Below are 15,328 nucleotides of genomic sequence, written 5' to 3' on the forward strand. Positions count from 1 at the left end.
ATCACGAGACCGCCGCCGCTTGTGGCATTGATTCAACAGCTGCATCTCGGATCATAAAGATCCCCCTGAAACTGTCGATAAAGTATACTGTCTGACTAAGAACTACGGTGTGGTGTCCCTCTGTGTACGCGCAGCGTGTATGATACTAGGAACGAGACCCTTCCAGGAAGGGCCTCCCCGCCATTGCTCGGCCTAACTCTGGGAGAGGTGGGTCAAAGGGTGGTCAGGAACGTATTCCGAAGCCCCCAGGAGAACGCCCTTCCAACATTTGGTGGCAGACGACGGGATCCAAGCCGACACCTATAGATCATACAGTGAACGGCTGACGCACTACCGGAAGGAGATGGAAGGAGAAACCACAATGAGTACCGCAGGAACCAACACCAGCCCGACGTTCCGAGAGGACCGGTTGGAATATTATACGCATCGAGAACTAAAACAGTTCTGCAAAGACCTTGGAATCGCTACCACCGGATTAAGCACTAAAGAAGATTTCCAGGAAGCATTGAAAACTTGGGTCGAGGCAGGAGCATCCCTGCCCCAAACCGAAAGAGAGTCGCCAACCGAACCACGAAGCATCCCGGCAAAGAGCAACGCCCCAGAGGGGGGCCTATCCCCGGATGAGCTAGCGGACCGAGAGAGGGGCCGCAACCATGAACTAGAACTAGCCAAACTAAAAATAGAGGGAGAACTAAAATTGGCAGAAAAGAAGTTAGCCGTAGAACAATTACGCCTACAAGGGGAACTCGAGGAAAAGAAACGCCAGCGAGAACACGAAGAAAGAAAACTTCAACTAGAACACGAACGCAGCCTAAAAGAGATCGAACTCAAGGCCAAAAGTGAGGAGTCCAGAACCACGGGAAGCCCACCGACCTCCTCCGCCGTGGAACCAAAGGTCCACATCCCCAAGGATGTGGTGAAGGAATACTACAAGAACGACGACATCCAGCAGTGGTTCAAGGCCTACGAAGTCGCTATGACCTCCCACCGAGTTCCACAGAAGGATTGGGGGGCTGGCTTGTGGGGCCGGTTCCTGTGCGAGGGGAGAGATACCCTGCTGGACCTGCCCTCCACGGTGCTGAATTCGTACAGCCACATGAAAGAGGCTCTATTAGCCAGATATGGACTCACCCCCGAGATGTACCGGCAACGGTTTCGAGACTGCAAGAAGATACCCGGTACTACGTGGGTGGAATACGTGAACTTTTACAGCAGGGCCTTGGACGGGTGGATCAAGGGCAGCAAGGTCTCCACCTTTGAGGAACTGTTTGACCTAATAGCATGGGAACACTTGTCCGCAAATTGCTTTGTGGAGTTACGCCAGCACCTCCTGGACAGCAAGCTCACTGACCCTCGGAAACTGGCGGTCGAAGCTGACCGATCGGTGAACACCCGGGCCTCCCGGGGCCCTGTGGGAGACTACGGTCGCCACAGTCAGGGACCCCCCCGCCAGAGGGACGGAGGGAACCAAGGCTGACCGAGGGAATCCCAGGTGGGCTCCCAGCATAGTCCCCCCAGAGGCCAACCCACGCACTTTCCAGCCCCACCTCCAGCCGGCACAGGGCCCCGGGGGAGGCAGGGACCCAGAGTCAAGATCACCTGCTTCCGCTGCCAGCAGACCGGACACTATGCCAGTGACCCCCAGTGTCCCATGTACCAACGACCCGCAGCGGCCGCCCCTCCAGCCCAACAAATGGCCTCCGTGGCCCTAGGAGAAGAGATGGAAGACTCCGAAGAGTGGGAACCAGCAGCCATGGCCCTGGTCTCCCTGGGAGACCGAGAGATGGTCCCCGGAACACCCCTACCCGCCAACACGGAAAAATACCGACAACATGTAACGGTCAACGGCCACCGAGTCGTGGCACTCCACGACACCGGGGCGAGTGTCACAGCGGTCCACTGCCACCTGGTATCCGAAGACCAGATCCTGACCGACGCCTTCTGTCCAGTCATATCTTCGGACAACTCCGAGAGCCTCTGCCGGATGGCCCTGGTACCCTTCGAATGGGGGGGGGGGGGGAGTCACCGGTAAATTGAGAGTGGCAGTCCGAACATCCCAACCAGTAGACTGCCTCCTGGGCAACGACCTCGAGAGCTCCCTGTGGGGCCAAGTGGAACGAAGAGCCCATCTGGAGATGATGGGCCTACCCGAATGGGTATGCCCCACCACGCGCTCCATGGCTGCCCGATCGCCTTCCTCCGAGGGAGTTGAGGCCTTACCCCTAAACCCAGTCGCCGTCCCCGAGGACCGGGACGCGCTACCCGAGCCCCACGACCCTCTGCCGGGGACCTACCCGAGATGGCCCATTTGCTCGGCGAGGGAGGACCCTCCCGAGAAGAATTCTGCAGGGAACAAGCCACCTGCCCTTCCCTCATTGGACCCCGACAGCAGGCCGAAGCCCAGGCAGCAGGCGACCAGTCCGGAACCCACTGGGTATATTGGGAAAACGGCCTCCTGTACAGCGAACAGAAGTCGGCCGAGCTGGGATCGGCCCGGGTACTGGTGGTACCCCTGCGCTTCCGAAGTTTCCTCCTAGGCCTAGCCCATGATGTACCCCTGGCAGGACACTTAGGCCAAGACAAAACCTATCATCGCCTGGTGACCCACTTCTATTGGCCCAAAATGCGAGCGAATGTCGAGGCCTACTGCAAGTCATGTCTCACGTGCCAGGCCAGCAGAAAAAGTGGTGGGAAGCGCAAGGCTTCGCTACAACCCTTCCCCGTTGTTAGTACCGCTTTTGAGCGGGTGGGGATTGACATCGTGGGACCCCTGGATCCCAGGACCGCCCAGGGCCACCGGTTCATCCTCGTCCTGGTGGACCATGCCACCCGCTACCCAGAAGCCATTCCCCTCCGCACCGTGACGGCCCCCGTGGTGAGCCGGGCCTTGATGGGGATCTTCTCCCGCGTGGGGTTCCCTCGGGAAGTCATGAGTGATCGTGGCACGAACTTTATCTCCAAGTACATGAGGTCCCTATGGCAACAATGCGGGTGTCATACAAATTCACCACCCCATACCACCCCCAAGGCAATGGCCTAGTCGAGCGATTTAACCGGACCCTGAAAGGGATGATCATGGGCCTCGAAGAACCCCTTCGCCGGAAATGGGACGTCCTCCTACCTTGCCTCCTGTTCGCCTACCGGGAAGTTCCCCAAAAGTCTCTGGGGTTCAGCCCATTCGAATTACTCTACGGACACCCCGTCCGGGGACCCCTGAGCCTGGTCAAGGAGGGCTGGGAAACGGTTCCCCGAGGAACCCCTCCCGATGTATTCCCCTATATCCTGGCGCTCCGCAACCAGACCCGGAAGTTCCGGGAGCTCGCCGAGGCCAACCTCGAGGCTAGCCAAGAAGAGATGAAGCGCTGGTATGACCAGAATGCCACGCTGGTCGAGTTTCAGCCGGGCCAACAGGTCTGGGTAATGGCCCCGGTGAAACCCTGCGCCCTCCAAGACAGATGGACTGGACCCTTCCAAGTGGTCGAGCGGAAGAGTCAAGTCACGTATCTAGTTGATGTTCAGTCTCCTCGGAACCCCCTCCGGGTACTCCACGCAAACCGCCTCAAACCCCACTTCGTGAGGACGGAGTTGAGTTTGCTCCTGGCCACCGACGATGGGGCTGAAGAAGACACAGAGCCCCTTCCGGACCCCCTGTGTGCTAAAGAGAAAGATGGCTCCGTAGAGGGGGGGTGAGACTTTCGTCCACCCTCACCCCCCAACAGTCCGACGACTGCCGCCAGCTATTGGGACAATTCACGGACCTCTTCTCCCTCACCCCAGTGTCACCGACTGGTGTGTCCACGACGTAGACACCGGAGACAGCCCGCCGGTGAGACCCCGAGCCTACCGAGTCCCTGACCGGGTCCGGACCTGCATCCAGACCGAAGTAGCTAAGATGCTAACCCTAGGGGTGATTGAGCCCTCCGACAGCCCATGGGCCAGCCCGGTAGTACTGGTCCCGAAGTCAGCAACCCCTGGTGTCGCCCCCGAGCTGAGATTCTGTGTAGACTACCGGGGACTCAATGCGGTCACCCGAGCGGACGCTCACCCTATCCCCCGCGCAGACGAGCTCATCGACCGCCTCGGGGCCTCTCGCTACCTCAGCACCTTCGACCTGACCTGCGGATACTGGCAGATTGCGCTCACTGAGGGAGCCAAGGAGCGGTCCGCCTTCTCCACCCCGGATGGGCACTACCGCTTCAGAGTTATGCCTTTTGGGATGAAAAATGCCCCGGCCACCTTCCAGCGACTGGTGAACAGGGTCCTGGCCGGGCTAGAGGGGTTCAGCGCAGCGTACCTAGACGACATAGCAGTATTCAGCTCCCAATGGACCGAACACCTCCAGCACCTCCGCCAAGTACTGATGGCCGTGCGCCAAGCCGGCCTAACCATCAAGGCCAGCAAGTGCCAAATTGGACAGGGCTCAGTGATCTATCTGGGACACCAGGTGGGGAGCGGGCAGGTCGCCCCCCTCCAGCCAAAGATCGACGCCATCTTGTCCTGGGAACCCCCCACAACCCAAACGGAAGTCCGGGCCTTCCTGGGCCTCACCGGTTACTACCGGAGGTTTATTAAAAACTATGGCAGCATCGCAGGCCCCCTCACAGAGTTAACCTCCAAGAAGCACCCGAAGAAAGTACAGTGGACTCCCCCGTGCCAAAAAGCGTTCGACGCCTTGAAAGCCGCTATATGTACTGCTCCGGTACTCAAAGCCCCCGACTACTCTCAGGAGTTTGTGGTCCAGACGGACGCTTCAGAGCACGGCATCGGGGCAGTCCTCTCACAGTTCAATGATAAAGGCATAGATCAGCCCATAGCCTTCATCAGCCGAAGGTTACTACCTCGAGAACAACGGTGGAGCATTGAAAGAGAGACCTTCGCAGTAGTCTGGGCCCTCAAAAAAGCTGCGGCCCTACTTGTTCGGAACCCACTTCCGAGTTCAAACGGATCATCGACCCTGATGCAAATGAGAGGAGAAAACCCCAAGCTGCTACGATGGTCAATCTCCCTCCAGGGGATGGACTTCACTGTGGAGCATCGCCCCGGGACTGACCACGCCAACGCTGACGGCCTGTCCCGATTCTTCCGCTTCAGCGAGGAGAACCCCCAAGTGGATGGGTAGTTCTCCCCGCCTTTCAGCTGGGGGGGGCACGTGTGAGACCGGCCTTGTGGCGTGGACCCTCCCGACCAGTAAGCAATCCTACAACCACATCTGATCCCCGGTATCACAGACTTCCGGCCACCATGGCCCAACAACCCGATGGCCGGCCGGGGCCCCAGCAACCCCCAAGACCCTACCACGCATGCCCGGCCGAGAGAGAGGGAAGCCCCCAAGCCAGACCAGGAGACGCCGTCCCTGTCACACCTCTGATCTCCTCCCCAAGGAGGGTTTCGATCGGCCACCAGGCCCCCGGTGAGCGGGCGCCTCGCATGCTGGGCGTCTGGAGTCCCTCCCAGACCAACCTGAACAGATCAAAGGGCCGAGTGACAGGAAATCCCGACACACCGCCCCCCAGGCACCAGACCCCTCTCTGCGAGGACTCCGGACTTCAAAGAAGAGGGGGAGTATAACAAGGGGTGCTGAAGGGACGGGAGGTAGAGAAGACCTGGACCTACGAGAGCCCTGCTGACCTGGTCGCGGCTCGACCGATCCCTGAAACCCGAAGACGGCTCCCCGCACTCTGAAACCATCTGAGCCCTGCTGACGCTGTCGCGGCTCCCCGCACTTTGAAACCATCTGAGCCCTGCTGACGCTGTCGCGGCTCCCCGCACTCTGAAACCATCTGAGCCCTGCTGACGCTGTCGCGGCTCCCCAAACTCTGAACCCATCTGAGCCCTGCTGACGCTGTCGCGGCTCCCCGAACTCCGAACCATCTGAGCCCTGCTGACGCTGTCGTGGCTCCCGAGACTCTGAAACCACCTGTACCTGCTGAGAGACTCGCGGCTCTCCTTTCCAGGAGACTCGGCGGAGATTGCCAAGTGAACCCAAATCCCCAGGCTCGAGGATTGAGAGCTGTGCGAAGGATACTCCGCAGAGACACTGATCTAAAAGACTGTCCCGCTACCCCAATACCCTCATCACGAGACCGCCGCCGCTTGTGGCATTGATTCAACAGCTGCATCTCGGATCATAAAGATCCCCCTGAAACTGTCGATAAAGTATACTGTCTGACTAAGAACTACGGTGTGGTGTCCCTCTGTGTACGCGCAGCGTGTATGATCCTAGGAACGAGACCCTTCCAGGAAGGGCCTCCCCGCCATTGCTCGGCCTAACTCTGGGAGAGGTGGGTCAAAGGGTGGTCAGGAACGTATTCCGAAGCCCCCCGGAGAACGCCCTCCCAACATGGCTGATGTTTGAAGTCTTTATTCCTCTGTCTTTTCCTTGCTTACTTTATTTCTCTTTACATTTTCATACTGTCCTTTGGTTCTTATAAGCATATTATTTTCTTGAACTGTTGAGAAACATAGTGTCACCCTGTTTCTATTGCTGAGAAGTTTCCTAATAGTAAATGTTCGGCTTGACCCTTGTATGTCACCTTGCTTGAGTCAAACATGATGTCTGAGGGCTAGGCACAGGTTAATTTACTATAGCATCTGTGCAGTAAGATGGCAGTTGCCCGCGACTAAAATGTCTCTTTCTTGCATTTTGCCTCTTGATATCCTGCATCAGTCAAGAAACGTTTCCTCTGCATCATCTGGAATGTTGTTGGTGCTTCGAGGCGAGGAAAGCTTTTCCCCTTGTGTTTGTAGCACAAGAACAGCAAGGTAAATCTGATAGCGGTTGGAGTGATGCATCCTGACAGCTGGAGCAGTTGTCACTGGCTTGGGCCAAGAACTGAATGAGATAATCCAGAGGTGGACCTGTTGTCAGAAAGTTCACAGCTGAAGCAATAAGTTTCTATGCAGTGACTGGGGTAAGGAGATCCACAGGTAATGGTCTCTCCTCGCTTGGTCAACCAGTAAATTGAAGTGGTGGGCATTCGGCTTGTGTGAGACTGATAGTGGAGCACGCTGAGATATACCAGAGATGGAGAAGTGGAGGGTAAGCCGAGAAGAGGTGTGATGATGCTAACCTGTCTCTGGAATTACATTTCAACTTTCTGGTCTTTTTTCACTTGACAGCAGCAAAGGTGAGGCAGAGAACAGCAGAGGGTGCTGGTACTATGTGCAGTCATCGTATTTGCATATAAACAAATGCACTTCAGTAGTCTTTTTTCAGGATGACACTAGAATTTAAGGGGTGGCATGATGCCATGAGAGATGTGCTTCAGAGGGTAGTTGATAAGGCTCTGAGTCAGCGCCCAATAAGCAGGGCCATTTTTGCAGAAGAGGTTGCTTACAAAGAGGATAGGTGAAGTGAATGGGTACCTGGGGGGTGGGGGGCTCTGTCCTGGCTGAAGGACGTTGTGGCGGTAGAATGGTTAGGTGGCCAAGGCGGTCTGAATATGCTGCCAAGTCTTTTTATCCAGAGCTAATGAATCCTCGGAGAAATCAATTAATCAATTTTGATAGTCAAGTGTAAGGCAGCTCACATGCTGTGTTTTCCTCCTCCTTTACCTTACGTCGCCTGAAATATGCTTTAAAACTGCAGACAAAACAAAGCCAACCATCTTGCAATCTGGCTATCCACACACTATAACTGTACATTTTGATGATATATAATGTTTTCTGCTTTAATTGAGGGGTGGAAGGGTGAGGGTGATTTAGGGAATACACGAAGACTAAGTAATTGAAGAAGCTAATGAAGTGGGGAGAGAAAGATGAGGACATGGAGAAAAAGAAAACCCCTTCGGACTTCTATACCTATATGTGAGTAACACCTTATGTTCCTACTACTTTTTCAATTACTCCACACACTTTTCAACTCTTCTACCAACCTCTTTCACTCCTTCGTTTCTCAGGTTCTTGCTCCTCAGCATAGTTTTTTAAAATTGTATATTTCTATCAAGTTGGTTATTTCTTAGCCTCAATCTCAGAACTTTGCAGGACTTTCCCTCGCCCTATATCTACCACCTGTACCCAATTCCTCCTTGGTCTCTCTCCTTTTGAGTTCACTGTTCTGCCTCTTCCCTTACTGCTCCTTAACACTGATCACAGTAGAAACACGAATGCAATTCCCCTTTTTAGGTCTTGCCTGGCGTTTATGCGCGCTGCTCTCGCCATGCGAGAGCTTCTTGGAATCGATGCGATTCCAGAAGCCGTGTGTCTGCTCCGCCTGCAATTGTTATTGGCGTGCGTCGGTTTTCTTCACTAATTATGCTAGACATGCTTCGTTCATTGCACAGGAGGGTTTTTAGACCCTCCTGGTTGCCACCCTGTCCGCTTTAGGCCATGCCCACCGGGATTGGATCTTTTACTGCGCGGCGTGACACAGTGCCTTCTAATTGCTGGGCGCGCACTTTCTTTTTTTAATTGGCACAATGGCGTGGTGACAGCTTTTTAGGTCTCATGCACGCTTTCACTTTGAGCTGCGCTGCCAACACTATTTGCTTTAAAATGCACGCTTTCACTTTGAGCTGCGTTGTCGCCTATTTGCTTTACTAAAGAATGCGTGCCCACACAGCACTCACTGGACAATGGCGGGCGCTACTTCCATGCGGAGCGCCCAATGCGCGCTTTCGCTTTGAGCTGCGCTGCCGAAAACATGACTTTTGTCGCCCGGTGCAGCGTCTGGCGCAGGACGAGCCGCGGTCAGAGGAAGGGGATCAGTGTGCCTCAAGTATGTAAGTGACGATTGTCCGAATGTTTGTTTCACGCGCGAATGGCGGCCTGTAGCTCGTTCAGCTGCTTGTAGTCGCCCCCCCCCCCGGGTGAGTGAGAGTTTGCATGCTATTGGGCAGTAAAATCCTGCAGACCCGTGCTTCAGGCTAATTCCGGGTTACTGGAGTCGTTTATGTGGAACGTCCCCGCAATGCGGACTTACACATGACACATGGCAATCCAGAGCAGTGCCGCACAGTGCGTCTTGGGCATCTCTGAATAGGTTGCTCAGCTTCGCAAGACACTTTGCAGGGGTGCCGAGATGCCGGAAAGCGTTTCCTTCAGAAACTCGGCTTGAGTTGCACAGCTTATTTGCAGGAATGTGTTGACAGACTCTAGTTTGAGGGCATGCACTGCATGGGTTCCCTCAGTTTTCATGAGTCACTCAAGTGGGAAGGCGCATCAGGTTGGTAGTCTAACATCTCTGAGGGTGTTAGATGTTCCGAGCCCCTGATTCTAAGGTTTGTGGTGCTCCCAAAATCCCGGTGACCATTCTGGGGAACTTCATATTATTAGAATGCTAACGTGTTCTGTTTTCATAGGTTGCAGTATTTTCATTTGTATAGCGCTTTCTAGCCAATTTCTGGGACCAAAAGCACATTATTGTAAGGACACAAAGCTGTAAATGGGGAGTGCTTGCTTGGATGGAGGGGTGTAGTACTACTGTATGCCAATGTCGAAAATTACGTCTGACGTAGGGTGCGTTCACAATTACTGCTACACTTATATATACAATTCTGTAAACTGAATGGCCCTTAGGCAGTGTAGGAAAGGCAATATGAAACAGCCGCCCAGGGCGCCACCCCTATGTCTCATTACACAATGTGCCAGAACATTCCTCTCTTCCCTATACTCCCTTACACTTCTGTTCCCCTCCAGCGCTTAAAAGTAAACGTAAGATGCCATATCGTTATAAGAACATAAAAATTTCCCAACATTCTCTTTTCCTCTCTTTCCTTCTATCTCTCTGAATCTTCCCTCATGTGTTTTCAAGCAGCCTGAGGATGTCCCCTCAGCACTATACAAACAATAAACATGTTATAAAATGATATCTTTACCCTCTCCCTTGTTTCCTGTATGCCCTTTCCCTCATCCCTGTTTCCCTTCTTATTTCTGTTCTCTCATAGCGCTATGAAGCAGCCTGAGGTTGCCGTAAGAGCTATACCAGCAGCAACCATGTCATATGTAATAATAAGGCCGCGAGCGGGTACCACTAGCATACCTTGTTTTCACCACTTTAATCTGTATCCAATCATCATAAGAGTCACTATTGGTCAGCTGCCCAGGTGCAGGCGCGAGCCCCGCCGTTTCCACATCTATGGGGCACGGGTGCCACGGGGCAGGGTATGTGTTGTCATCAGACTGTTGCTAACCTTTCTAATTATGGCACAGTGACATTAGAACACGTCTCGAAAGTGACCCGCACAGGCAGCTACATTTGCATGAAATTGCACAATTTGACACTGATTTCCTTTAGAGTGGTAACACCACTAACTTAGGTAAGTAGCGCCTCAGCTCTCTTCAATAGTGAGTTATCACGTGTCCTTGGGGCACGAAGCCTTCGCTGCAGTGCACACCGACCCTTCACTTCTGCACACACAAGAAAACTGCGGGAGGGAAGATTCCTGGTGATAGGGATTATTTGTTATACCTGTTACTCTGTGTCAACGTCCAAAGGCTGAATAGATAAATGAAGGCCCGAGATTGGAGCTGGGACTTTGAGTGGATGCGCATATCTGTGGAACCGTTGTTTAGCTGAGCGATCCCTCCAGCTGCAGCCGTCATGTTTTACTTTTCTGTACTAGGTTACACTTTTCCATGACATACAATACCGAATCTTGCATTATGCTAAAGTTAAAATATGCTTCAATGTGTTGTATTATGATGTGAACCGTTATCATATGCAACAATGTGGTATACTATTTGTATACCCCATATTAGGTGCCTACATATATTCCGAAATCCCAACTAGGCCACGCTTGTGTTTTTGTGTATTGGTCTGAGACCACACTCTTTGCTGTCTAATGTGAGCAGGTCGGTTCTGGGGAAATGTGTCCATTAGCAGACGTGTGACAGCGCCTGTTTTAACGCGTCATGCCAGAAAATCACTTACTCCTGTATAACATATAAGACCTATCATGACGGGCTTTGCTGGCTCAGCGCAGAGTCCAGCGCCTAGTTTTATACATGCAGTGCTGCTCTTCTCCTCACTCTACGTCCTTGCGTCCCACACCTTTAGGGCAAGACAGGGAGGCAGCGCATCCACAATGCTTCTTTAAGCAGAAGCAGTGCTACTTAACCTCGTGTGGTTTTTCATTTATAGTGAGCAAGCAAAACGAAAGTGTCACATTACAAAGTAAAACCCGTGATTGAATAAGGTACTCCAGCCAGACACACAGCAGGTCGAAGTGTGTTGAACAAGCATTAAAAATGCAATAGGTCTCGCCTTTCATTAAGTTAAAGCCATTTGCTTTGCTATACAATACCATTAGCAACGCAAATGGATTTAGCTTAATAAAAGGCGGGACCTATTGCATTTTTGTGTTTAACATTTTTTTATTGGGAGTTTTACTTTCCATGGTACATCATTATACATTGTTAATTTAGACATGATGACAGGTGTATACAGGCAGTCAGATGATATAAACGTTTTATGGAGTATCCATCCCATCATATAACATATAGTGCAAGTAAGAAACAGCAAAGTTCACATGGATATTACATCTCCAGTGGTCTGGTGTGAGTTTTGGTAGGCTGACTAGTGCCAGGTGCCTGTATATGTGGTTTCCACGAGGGAGCGGGTTGATATTCAATCCCCCACTCTATCCCTGTATATCACTCTGGTTGATGGCCATGTTTGTGTTCCCAATATATTAGCCGACTTTGGGATGCCGGGGGGTGAACATAGAACAGTGCACAGAGGGGGGAAGGGAGGGAGGGATGGGAGGGGTACGGGGAACTTACAAATTGTATCGTGGTAGGTATCTATTTTGTGGTCGGTTCTAGTTTGTCCATGAAATATCTGTGGCATCAGAATTGGGGAAAGAGAGATGTCCAAGGGAGGCCGTATCTCCTATCACAAGTCGGGGTACTAGTCTGTCGGGACCCTAGTACACGATCGGCCCTTCATCTGATACGGCTATTGCGTATTGGCCCTTGCTTGTGCCATCGGGGACAGGGATGGGATTGGGATTGCGTAGCCCTGGGTGAATCATCTTGTCTCTTGTGTAAACTGGAACAGTAGTTGTGCCCATTCCATTGAGATGGGATGTTTTCTAATCCCAGTCACCTCCTCATCTCTCAGTGCTGCTTCCTCCGCTGTCCCCCATTTTTTAACGCGCCTATCCAGGCTGCCTCAGGGGGTCCTGCCAGGGCTTTCCAATGCATGGCTATTCCCTGTTTCGCCAGGAGTATGGCTAAGGACGCGAACCTGCACTGCACCTTTTCTGTCTTCTGCCTGCGGAAGACCCCCAGGGTGCATGCCTCCCATGTGGTAATATTCATGAGGTGGACTGTCGCCCCCAGAACCTGATGTATCCTACCCCAATACTGTTGGATTGCGGGACAGTCCCAGAACATGTGTTTGAAGTTCGCCTCGGGCGTTTGGCATCTAGGGCATGCAAAATGTGTGTCGGGGTAAAATCGGTGAAGCTAGCGCGGTGTTAAATATGCGCGATGTAAAATATTGAATTGAATGTTTTTGAAATGTGCGTTCCTTGAAACCTTTTTTGGGTACTCTAAAGCCTTTTCCCATTCTTGGTCATTAAGTACTCGTCTTATCTCGTCTTCCCATTTTTGGCGCAGGGCCTGTAGAGGGACTGCGGTCAGTTCCCTTATCACCTTATAATGCCAAGTAACTAAGTGTCTGCCCCTGCCCATATGTAGAATTCTGTGTAGTACCGGGTGTGTCGGTGGTTCCCCCTCAGTGAGATCCCAGCATTGTCAGGCACTGTCTACTATTCGTCTGTGCACCAGGAATTGTCCCGGGTGAGATCGTTGCTGTCCCTCATTTGGGCATATGTTTTCAGCTGCCCATCTTCAAACAGCGACTCAATCTCCATCACCTCGTGTTCCGTCCATATCCGGAGGGCGCCGGATGTGTAATAGTTCTCCCTCTGTGGGTATCCCAATAATGGGAGCAGCGGGGAGTAGAAGGGTAGACCTCTTGACATACGGTGTATTTGCATTATGCATTTGCGGGCTATCGACAAATGTAGGGGGTGTGTACGTGTAGGCTTGGTACCTGGTATCAGCAGTCTCCGGATGGCCGGGAGAGGTATCCGACCGTCATTGGTGAGTGTCTCTTCTATGTGGCGTTCTGCTGTCCAATGGGACAGCCACTGAAGCTGTGCTGCCAGGAAATAAGCTTCAAAGGAGGGGACCCCAGACCCCCTTGTGTTGTAGGTAAGTAGAGGGTTTGCAAGGCTACCCTGTGTCTACCAGCACCCCAGATCAGTGTCGTGAGCAGTGTGTCTAGTTCTTGGAAAAAAGAGTGAGGAGGTATCACCGGGAGATTGGCAAAGGAGTAGAGTAGTCTGGCCACCATAATCATCTTTGCTAGGGCTACTCGCCCTATGGGAGCCAAGGGCAGGGTCTTCCAGAAGGTAACTGCCGCTCGTAGCCCTGCTAATGTTTTGCGGTGGTTCCCCTCATAAAGGTCTTCGGGTGTGTGGTACAACCTCACTCCAAGACCTATTGCATTTTTAATGCTTGTCTATTATTATTTCCGACTAACATCTTCTATATTTAATTTTGTTTTAATTTACCTTGCAACTTCTTTCATTTTAGAAATTGGGTAGAGTTTTAGCAGTCTAAATTCAGTTCCCTTTTCCATTCCCAACCCAGGTTTAAAAATAGTTTAATTTCCAAAAGTGTTTTTTGCGAATTTACGGTTTTGTCAATTTGGAATTTCGTGAGCTTATTGTGCTTCTTCAACATGTTTCCATAATAGCACTGCTAAGTCTGAACCGCCTTATCTATCAGATGTTCAGTTTTCCAAGGAGGGTGAGATCAAGACTGCAAACCGTGCTATGCCCGAAGGGCAGGTTGAAGTTGGGCTGCAGCAGCCTTGCCGATTCCTCATGGTCATTCTTGTAATGAGATACTTTGTGAAAACACGTCTTTGAGCCTGCAAACCATATCACACACAATGTATACCTGTAGACATACAAATCTATGCAGAACTATCGACAAACACGTGGCAATTCCTGCACAGCATAGATCAAAATCATCATTCAAGAACACATCCCACAAAAATAATCATTCTTGTTTTCATCAGCTTGTACTCGCGCATACAGTGCTTTGAAATTTACTTTTAACAAGTACATCACTTTATAGCCACCCCAAACAAACAAAAAATATGAAGTCACCACAAAAATTCCTAGCTGTGACCCCCCCACAAGATGTCCGGTTTGTTCCCTATGGTCAACATCCAGCGGCCTCGCTTTGATCAATTCATCCCCTCTCTGAATTGAGGACTCTACAGCCCCCATGCGCCCAGTAAACTAGGGACGTTTCTTCCTCTGGAGTCTAAAGCTAGGCATTCTTTGTTTGCCACCTCACAGGGCCGCCAAACACCTTTAAAGAACCCGACGTTTCAATCGGTTTCCACTCACTGCTCGGTACTTGACGTGCTTCCATCGGCAGATGGTCCCATCCCTCGCTGCACATGGGGCGTCCACTTCGGAAGGCGCCCAGCACTCCCTCAAGGGGCCACCTGAAGCAGAAGGACAGAAACAGAAAACAGAGGTCACACAGTACCGGACACCTGAAGGCAGGTCTTTCAGAAAATGTGCTCTCAATAATCTAAACAACCAAAAACACATTCTCTCACTCCAGAGCCAGGCTTCCACATTTAACCTGCCACACTCAGATGACACCCACGAACAAAATACACGTTCTAATTTGTGTTCTCGTGCCATTCGTCTCTTGAAAAGCTCAGCAAGGTGAGGCGATCCCACTATTTTCATAGGTTTTTCTTTTTACCACGGACAGCCGAATCATGCTTATTGTGGCTGTCATTTAATGTTAATCATTTGTAACATGTTGTACAGGGTGCAGACAATGTGTGAGCAAGCACCAGCTTTAAGAAGTTCGACTGATTGACACAGGCACAGGACTGCAGTCTTTCACAGAGAATTGTCAACGTTGCCGAGGCATTGCCAAGCAACGATCATAGGAACCTTGATCTTGCTTCTTAAATCCCACAATTTGTTGATTTGGGTTCTGGACTGTACCTAGGGTGATCATGCCCAATGTATGCTATACGTTTACACATGTGATGTGTTACAACTTGATAGCACAGGAGCAGTGAGTGGAATTCACATACTAATGTCAAATGACTGGATAAAAGTCAAAACTGATAACAAGAGGGTGAATGTAGGTACCATAAAACATGAAATTTAATGGTGGGTGCTTGGCCAAGCAGACTCATGCCACTTGGCAAGCATGCAACTGTTGGTCAATCTTGGCTTTTAAGGCAACGCCATATTGGAATACGTGACTAGTGCTTTTATTGTTTCAAAAGTCAAGAATGGCAAGAGGTGTTACACATTACACGGGTAAGATAACC

The 15,328-nt window shown here is 51.6% G+C and overlaps 1 protein-coding gene across 2 annotated transcripts in view; it reads right to left on the bottom strand.

Moving 5' to 3' along the window:
• The window catches only part of PIGX (phosphatidylinositol glycan anchor biosynthesis class X), a 184,847-nt gene that overhangs the window by 15,058 nt on the left and 154,461 nt on the right, over positions 1–15,328 (bottom strand). For both annotated transcript variants that reach the window (XM_085634214.1, XM_085634215.1), the window contains exon 6: positions 14,373–14,473. In XM_085634214.1, coding sequence (XP_085490340.1) covers positions 14,373–14,473 — 101 coding nt within the window. The remainder of the gene's footprint in view (positions 1–14,372; positions 14,474–15,328) is intronic.

The sequence above is a fragment of the Triturus cristatus genome, chromosome 11, assembly GCF_964204655.1.
Source record: "Triturus cristatus chromosome 11, aTriCri1.1, whole genome shotgun sequence".
Classification (NCBI taxonomy): Eukaryota; Metazoa; Chordata; class Amphibia; order Caudata; family Salamandridae; genus Triturus; species Triturus cristatus.